The sequence below is a fragment of the Alligator mississippiensis genome, chromosome 7 (genome assembly GCF_030867095.1).
Source record: "Alligator mississippiensis isolate rAllMis1 chromosome 7, rAllMis1, whole genome shotgun sequence".
NCBI classification, from domain to species: Eukaryota; Metazoa; Chordata; order Crocodylia; family Alligatoridae; genus Alligator; species Alligator mississippiensis.
In genome coordinates this window covers 28,804,082-28,813,271 of record NC_081830.1, presented here as the reverse complement: position 1 = coordinate 28,813,271, position 9,190 = coordinate 28,804,082, and the positions used below count along the sequence as shown (strand labels likewise).

Sequence of the window (9,190 nt, the reverse complement as noted above, 5' to 3'; positions counted from 1 at the left end):
GTCATGCAAGAAAGTGCCACATGCTGTGTCCAAGAGCACTGAGGTCCATGGGGAAGACAACAGTTTAGGGTATGTGGGATAAGGATGTCTAGGAACTGGCTTAGGACGGCAGAGGCCAAGGACTCATTGACCCTCTGGAAGGAACCCAAGGTCAGAAATGCAAGGGCAGTGCTGAACTTGTGGATACTGAGGGTGAGAAACTGGTGAGGTAAGATGACTCCAGGCTGCCTCACAGAAGGTTGCAGAAGTGCTAGCTGGTGTCTGCTGCGAGCTGGTACCGCTGTATAAAGACTTGGTCATTCAGGCCCCCATATGCAGGGGCTGCATGCTGCTGTTGAGGCCTGGCTTGGGCTAGAATCCACCTGAACAATGGGGAGCTGCCAGGTGCCCAAAGCCACAGGATGCAGAATGGGTCCTTGCTTACTGTCTGGCCACTCCCCAGGCCTATCTAGCCCTCGGGTTGGAGTCCCACCCTGCTCCTCAGTCTGATGCCCTACCACACCCAGCTGCCCTGGGGGTTCCTTGCTAAATTCCAGCTAAGTGCTGGCTTGGCTTCACTGAGACTAAATATCTGAAATACACCCAGAGAATGGGAGGATTAAACCCCTAGTTGACAAAAGTAAGCGCACTGGTTGAATTCACAATGTCCAGAATTAAGTGTTACGAGACTTACCTGCTGGGGGGGGGGGGGGGGGGTGACAGCAGTGCACGGTAGATCTTGGGTTGCTTTTAAATGCCAAAAGCGATTTCCTACTTAAAAAGGTTGGAGACCACTGTTTTAGGCTCATCAGCCAGGGCTTGCTTTCAATCCCTGGAGCTACCATAGTGTCAGAGTGAGGGCTGGGGATGTGCCAGGAGTTGTTTCGCTGCAGACCTCTGGGGATGAAGCCTCTGGAGTGCTTAGGTGGGTGGGGTCTGCTGAGGCCCCTCAGTACCGGGATGTGCTGCCATGGTATAGCTCAGGTGTGGCCAAGATGAAGCATGGGTTCCCTGAGTGGCATGGGCAGCCTTAGTGTGTGGCATAGAGCTGACTGGGGAGGGCACAGGCAGCATAGTAACAAATAGGCAAGGAAGCAGAAAGCAGAGTAGCAGATCAGTTGGGGAGCATAGGTAAGATGCAGAGCAGCAGAGTGATCAGGGAGGGAGTACAGGGCAGAGACCAGAAAGATGAGTGGCAGATTTGGCAGGGGAAGGGAATCAGAGTGGCACTTGGCAGGGTGTGGAGGATAACTTGTGGCATGACTGCCAAAAAGGCTGGCCCCCACTGGTGTAGACAAGCCTACATACATCTCTGTAAGTTTTATGTAGGATCCAGCCTCCCCATGGCACAGAGCAGGTTCCCCCGTCACCTGTTGGTAGTTACAGCACTGAACAGGGAGATTCCTTAGAAGGAGAAAGTTCTCCCCCCTGATACGGCTTTGTTAGACATGCCATCTGCATCTTTAGGAGCATTAATCTATGGCACAAGCACAACTCTGCTGGTTTACATGACTGGGGATTTGGCTCCTTTGACTGGGATTGAGCCTTATCCAGTGTACACCAGCTGGGATCTGGCCACTTCCAGTTGATGGAGGGCACTTCTTCACAGGGATTTAGGACACTGGGAGTGGCAAGCAGAAAAGCAGGATGCTTTTCTTAAAATTAAAAAACCTTTATTGACCCACAGCAATGCAACAGACAGCTTCCTCCTGCTTTGAAACCCAAGCAGTCTTTGCCAGGAGAAGAAGACCTGGCTGTTCTCTCTTGAGCCTCTCAGTCCTGCTCTTGTCCTGGCTCTCTGAATTATTTCATCTTCATTGACTTCTGGGACTAGGGATGTAGCTCATAGCTACCTCACACCTAGGACAGTATACCTGCCACTGCCCCATGCTTCTTCTGTCTTCTTCTTCTCCCTGGGAGCTGCCCTGTGGCTACTCCCGGGAAGATGGTCTAGGTGCTTGGTTCTCAACCTTTCTTGTACCAGGACCCATTACTAAACAATGATAGCCACTCCTGACCGAGTAAATAGTTTCAGTAGAAAAAACACAAGTATTTTGACTCCAAAATACTTATTGCACACTACAAGCCTTAATTTTAAAGACATAAATGGACAGGAAAACATTAATAGCAATCTCAGCATGCAGCGCCTCATTACACTCAAGTGATACTTATAATTGTGTGATATGCACAATGCAATTTGGCAGTGCCCCTCACTCCTGACTCATAACCCCCTGGCCCTGCTGGTGCCCCTCAGTCCCAGCCCACAGCCCCTCTGCCCCCTCAGCCTTGCCAGTGACCCTGAGTCCCAACCCACAGGCCCCCCAGCCCTGCTGTTGCCTCTCACTCCCAACCTTCTGCTTCCTGCCCCCAGCCCCATCCCACCAGTATGTGGGGCTGCGGGTGGGTGTGTGGGGCAGGGTGGCACATGCCTCCCCAGGTTTTTGTTCCCACAGCAGGCAGGGGCTGCCGCCTGCCTGGGATGGCATGGGCAGGAACCACCTCTGTGGCCCAGCAGGTAGGACCCAGCACAAGAGGGTAGAATGGGGTGCTGAGAATTGTTGCTGCCATGGCTGGGACCCCCATGCCAGCTGAACCACCAGCAACACAAGGAGTAATGGACAGAGGGTGAGTGTGCTGCCCTCTCACCTCCTCCTCCCACTAGCTGCTCACATGCCGGGCTGTGGCTCCACCCACCACCGTGCGCTGGCTACTGTTCCCCTCAGGCTGCCTACATTGCTCCACATCCCACCTTCCCTCTGGGGTACAGCCATGGCCTGAAGGGAGCGGCTGGTGGTGGAAGGAGGCAGGGATGGTGCCAGCCTCTTCCTGGTGGTGGGGCTGAGGTGGGCTAGACAGAAAATTGCAGGGGCTGCACTGCAGGTGGGACCAGGGCAGGCTCAGCTGTGCTTGGAGGGCAGGGAGGGGAGGAGCAGTTCTGGGAGGGGTGGCTGTGGTGGGGTGCTAAGGCAAATTTTGTGGTGGCTATAGCCCCCCTCAAACTTTCCCTAGTAACACCTCTGGGAGAAGATGAGGGCAGTTCACCCCTCCCCACTCAGCCATGAGTAACTCCTTGCTCTGTTAGCAAAGCAGGTGACACAGGGGTCCCAGTGGTGGCGGCAGCAATGAGTCTTACCACTCTGCGCTGCCCTCCTGTGCCGGGTCCTGCCCACTGGGCTGCTAAGGTGGGTCCTGCCCATGCCAGTCCAGTCAGGCTGCAGCCCTGTTTCCCCTCTCGATGCACAAATATGGGGGACACATGCCCCCCCCCATGTTACCCTGATGCATCAGCTGTGCCTCCCCTGCCCCCAGATGTGTTGTATATAATCTTGCTACCCAGTATCTTTACCTACAAGAAATTGTGGGAGCTGCTCTCCAACCTGCCTGGCTGCCACGTGCAAATGCATGTGGTGCCTCCTGCCTGCTCCCCCCCTAGTCCCAAGCAGCCCCTTGCAGGCTGGAACTCAGCCAGCCTGCAAGAGAAAACCTGGTTTCCCACATTTTTCTCCTTTAAAGGAGGAAATCCAGTTTTTCAATGTTTTTCCATGATTGTTTGCAACCCTTTCATATATTCTTGTGACCAACTTTTGGGTTGTGACCTACGGGTTGAGAAACCATTTTCAGTAGGGCTGTGTGAAGCATCGGTAGCTGATTTGACTCTGAGGAGATTTGGCAGCTGAATCTCCATATCTGAATCAAATCAGGAGATCCATTAAAAGGTCTGAATCAAATCAGAAGCATCCAAATTGATTTGGAAAAGATTCGGAAAGATTTGGAGATTTGGAAGGCAGACTTTCAGGAAATAGAAACTGGGAAGAGGGAGAGTGGGGCAAGCCACTTTCACCAGAGGTGCTGGCACTGAGCAGCTGAAGGTGGGCATCAAAAAACTGCTGGATCCATTGTGGTCCTGTACAGTCCACGTGCTGGTGGGCATGTGCAATCTGAGGGTGATAGGGAGCATCTGCAGCAGCAAAAGCCTCGAACACTGGATGGAGGTGTTGGTGAACAGTCAGAGAGGCAGAAGGGCAGAGGTGGAGGGACATGGAAGAGGGGGATCCACTTTCCTGTGCCAGCACTCCAACCACGAGCCATTCTCCTTCATCACAGCTGCTGCCAATGCAGACCAAGGGCATGGCTTCAATGTTGGGGTACAGAGGCACCAGGCCCCAACATGAGGCAGGTAGCATGGAGGCCTCGGTGGCTACCTATCTCGCCGAGGACTTGGAGTGTTCCCCCTCCAAGCTTGTCTCTCACCCCCTGATGCCTCAATTTACATTTTCACTGACTGGATTTCTTGCGTGCATACCTGCCTCTGGCTTCTTTACTATTCATTCCATCCAGGAAGAGCACACACACCAACTGCAGATGCTTCCTCAGTCTGACACAGGGTTTTCAAACCTGAAAGCTTGCTAAGATACATTTTTCCAAATATTCAGTTGGTCTAATAAAAGATATCAGACTGACCCAAAGAACCATGTCTGCCTATGTCCTTAGACCAACACGGCTACAACCTACACCCCTTAACACACACAAGTGATATGAGTTTTTCTTTCAACAGTTTGAGGGGCACTTTCTCAGAAAACTCTGTACCTATCTTCTTGAAACTCAGCAGGCGTCATGCCCTCAGAAGGGGCTACCATTCCTGCTGCATTCACCCCACTCTGCCTTTATGACCAGGTTACGAAACGCCTGGACGCAGGAGTAGGGGTGAATGTCATATACTTAGACTTCAGGAAGGCCTTCGGTACGGTATCCCACCCTATACTGGTGAACAAGTTAAGAGGCTGTGACTTGGATGACTACACAGTCCGGTGGGTGGTGAATTGGCTAGAGGGTCGCACCCAGAGAGTCGTGGTGGATGAGTTGGTTTTGACCTGGAAGGGTGTGGGCAGTGGGGTCCCGCAGGGCTCGGTCCTTGGACCGATACTCTTCAATGTCTTCATCTGCGACTTGGACGAGGGAGTGAAGTGTACTCTGTCCAAGTTTGCAGATGACACAAAGCTATGGGGAGAAGTGGACACGCCGGAGGGCAGGGAACAGCTGCAAGCAGACCTGGACAGGTTGGACAAGTGGGCAGAAAACAACAGAATGCAGTTCAACAAGGAGAAATGCAAAGTGCTGCACCTAGGGAGGAAAAATGTCCAGCACACCTACTGCCTAGGAAATGACCTGCTTGGTGGCACGGAAGCGGAAAGGGATCTTGGAGTCCTAGTGGACTCCAAGATGAACATGAGTCGGCAGTGTGACGAAGCCATCAGAAAAGCTAATGGCACTTTATCGTGCATCAGCAGATGCATGACGAATAGATCCAAGGAGGTGATACTTCCCCTCTATCGGGCGCTGGTAAGACCGCAGTTGGAGTATTGCATGCAATTCTGGGCACCGCACTTCAAGAGGGATGCGGATAACCTGGAGAGGGTCCAGAGAAGGGCCACTTGTATGGTTAAGGGCTTGCAGACCAAGCCCTACAACGAGAGACTAGAGAAACTGGACCTTTTCAGCCTCCGCAAGAGAAGGTTGAGAGGCGACCTTGTGGCTGCCTATAAGTTCATCACGGGGGCACAGAAGGGAATTGGTGAGGTTTTATTCACCAAGGCGCCCCCGGGGGTTACAAGAAATAATGGCCACAAGCTAGCAGAGAGCAGATTTAGACTGGACATTAGGAAGAACTTCTTCACAGTTAGAGTGGCCAAGGTCTGGAACGAGCTCCCAAGGGAGGTGGTGCTCTCCCCTACCCTGGGGGTCTTCAAGAGGAGGTTGGATATGCATCTAGCTGGGGTCATCTGAACCCAGCACTCTTTCCTGCCTATGCAGGGGGTCTGACTTGATGAACTACTGAGGTCGCTTCCGACCCTAACATCTTTGAATCTATGAATCTATGAATTAACACACACAAGTGATATGAGTTTTGCTTTCAGAAATTTGAGGTGCACTTTCACAGAAACCCCTGCACCTAACTCCTTGAAACTTGGCAGGCTTCATGTCCTCAGAAAGGGCTACCATCCTTGCTGTTTTCATCCAAATCTTCAAAACAATGACAAAGTTATAGGCCTTTTAGTGATTCCACATTATAATCTATGGCTGAATCACCGGATCAGCGCTGAATCTTCTAATCTGATTTAGCGGAATCGAATCAGGACAGTGACTTGAATTGCCAAATCACATCACTGTCCCTATGAATTGGCCAAATCCAAATCAAATACTTGCCGCTTCGCACAGGCCTAATATTCAGCTCATGGCCTGCTAATAAGAACAATATGCTTGGAAATGGAATGATAGAATTGTAGAAAAATAGGGCTGGAAGGGACCTTCAGGGGGTTATCCACTCTACACACAACCCTAACACACAACTTCTAGACCTAATGCCCCAAAGATTAAAAATACCCCTTAACTTGCCTCAGGTAAAGCAAGGGGATGAGGGCATGGCCACTGTCCTGATACTGAAAGGAAAAAGTTGGTTAAGAGTACACTTGAGAGCTAAAGGAAGAAGACCACGTCTACCCTGCTACAGAGGAAGGCAATGTAGATTTGTGCCCTGCTGGAAGAGATGCATCTATAACGTGTATCTCCAGTTCTGTGGGGAAGGATGTGAACGTCTAGTTTTTTGTTGGAAAAAGTTGGTGGATCCTCTTCCATTTTTCTATGGGCAGTTATGGGCAAACTCAGTTAACTTGCCACAGTTGAAAATAGAACCTTAAAACTGGGTTAAAGCAAAAAAATGTCTTAGTGGCACTTTGGTCACACAGTGAAGGAGAGTTCTCTATTCATTTTTCCAATGACATGCTGATTTGTATTCTGCATCATCTATATAATGATAGCACAGAGCAGCTAGGACCCCTCATGAGTCATCTCTTCTCCCAAGAAAAATGTTTTAGCCTTCCTGTTTCTCCTCATGTTGAAGCTGTTTTCTCACTCTGATCATCTTTTCTGCTCTCCTCTGTGTTCCTAGTTCTACCCTGTGCTTCTTGAGCTGAGATGACCAGAACTGCACACAGCCCCCCAGATGTGGCTGTATTCTGCATCCATGTACTGGCACAGTGATGTTTTCTGTTTTGTTTTACACTCAGCATTGTGAATCCTCATAAGACTGGGGCATGTAAGTCTGTGAGAAGGAGTAGGGGTTTTAAGCCCCACCTTCTGCCAGGCTCAACAGACTGGCCATTGTGGGCACAACTTTGAAGCACCACACTCTCCCTGTGCACTGTATGGGGAGACCAAGTTCCTTAATCAGGCCTATGGATTCCCTGAGGCAGCAGGTAATGTAAAGGACAAGCCCTGCAGCATTTCCCTTAGACCGAAATGCTTAGAGAGAAATTTTCAATAGCGAAGATTCTGGGTAGTTATTTTTACTCTTATAATTTTTGTCAAAACATGGCACATATCACCATAAAGTGACAAAAATTTGGAGCACTATGTTTTGACACTTCCTATTTCTTAGAAAAATGAGAAACAGTACTGCAAAGTGGACCCCTCCCTGTGGAATTCTTCAATCTACATTTTACAAAGAAAGTAGTCCCATGAGAGCGTGTTCACTCAGCTTCACTAGCGAGCAAGGCATAATGTGAAGGGAGGGAGGGAATTAAACTGGAATAGGCACTGCAAAGCTGGGTTCTGGTTCTACTGGTGTTGAACCATCTATTGTCTTGTGCAAGTCAATGCTAAGGTCTTTGGGGAACAGGTGACTGTTTCTCATTACATATACTTGGTGGTTAGTATATAGGGGCCCCCAGCCCATTTGGAACGGATAGACACTGATAGTCGTCATTGCATTAAGTTTTACCTTAGTCTTCCTACGCCTTGTAATTAATGGAAAGGAGAGCCAGGAACTGTCCTAAATGACCAAATAAGCGACCTTTTTATTGTCTTCATAAGTGAATCTTAAATTGATCGGTCTTTCTCAGCATGAATATCTCTTAAATACAACTGCAGCATCCTGAGTCCTTCTGAAAGCCCCCCAATGACTAAAAGCCCTGCCCAGGGCCTCCTTCACCTCCCTGTTTCTCAGGCTGTAGATGAGGGGGTTGATCATTGGGGTGAGGGCAGTGTAGAAGACAGAGAGAACTTTGTTCAGGACTCTCCAAGTATCCACTGTTGGGGTGAGATACACAGCAATTATGGTCCCAAAGAAGACAGTTACCACAATGAGGTGGGAGGAGCAGGTGGAAAATGCCTTTTGCCTCCCAGTGGTAGATGGGATTCTCAGGATGGCGGCAATGATACAAGCATAGGATGCTACAGTCAGTAAAAATGGTGGCAATGATCCTAAAGAAGAAAAGGCAAAAATTGCTAGTCGGACCATGTGGGTGTCTGTACAGGAGAGTTGTAGCAGGGGTGTCAGATCACAGAAGAAATGGTCAACTTCATTGGGGCCACAGAAAGTCAGCGTTGACATTAAGCTTGCTATAATGCTGAGAACCAGGAAGCTGGTTATCCAAGAACTTGAAGCTAACCTAGCACAGATCCTTGAGTTCATTGCAGCTGCATAATGCAGGGGGTCACATATTGCTAAGTACCGGTCATAGGACATGACTGACAAGAGGACACACTCAGTACAGGCAAGGTAACCAAAGGTATAAAACTTAAGGAAGCAGCCAAAGAAAGAAATGGTTTTGTTATTCAGGAGATCTGAAAGCATTTTGGGCAGGATGGTGGAGCTGTAGCAGGTCTCCAGGCAGGACAAGTTCCCCAGGAAGAAGTACATAGGGGTGTGCAGGTGGTGATCAGCCACAACCAGCATGATGATGAGGACGTTCCCAGCCATGGTCACAATGTAGATCAGGAGAAACAGCAGGAAGAGCGGAACGTGCAGTTCTGGTAGATTCCCAAATCCAAGGAGGATGAATTCTGTGACGACGGTTTGGTTTCCGCTTTCGGTGTTTGCCATGTGGTGGACCTACAAGAAATTATCACCAAATAAATATTGAGAAGGGGCTGTTATTGCTGCCTCTGCACTTGCCAGCATTCAGCTGCAGTATCACTGAATCTCTACAGCAGATGAGGAGATTAAACTTCCCTTATTTTCATTTTTTTAGTGTTCAAAATTTCATGTGAAATGAAAAGTATCTTAAAATATGTTTCTGTGATGTCCTAAAGATTTGTTTCCCTATAATTTAAATGGTGTTTTTTTGCATTGTTATACCATATAAATAGTCAATATAATGCACTGTGGAAACAATATATAGACTATCTCATTAATATATTGTAAAAGTCCAAA

The 9,190-nt window shown here is 49.2% G+C and overlaps 1 protein-coding gene across 1 annotated transcript; it reads right to left on the bottom strand.

Moving 5' to 3' along the window:
- Positions 1-7,873: 7,873 nt before the first annotated feature.
- On the bottom strand, positions 7,874-8,860 carry LOC102561335 (olfactory receptor 5AP2). Its single transcript, XM_006270462.2, has one exon. The coding sequence runs from the start codon at positions 8,858-8,860 to the stop codon at positions 7,874-7,876; it is 987 nt and encodes a 328-aa protein (XP_006270524.2).
- Positions 8,861-9,190: the final 330 nt, after the last annotated feature.

What these genes read in the sequence shown, in the direction of transcription:
- LOC102561335 (XM_006270462.2), bottom strand. Translation starts at nt 8,860, where the DNA reads ATGGCAAACACCGAAAGCGGAAACCAAACCGTCGTCACAGAATTCATC.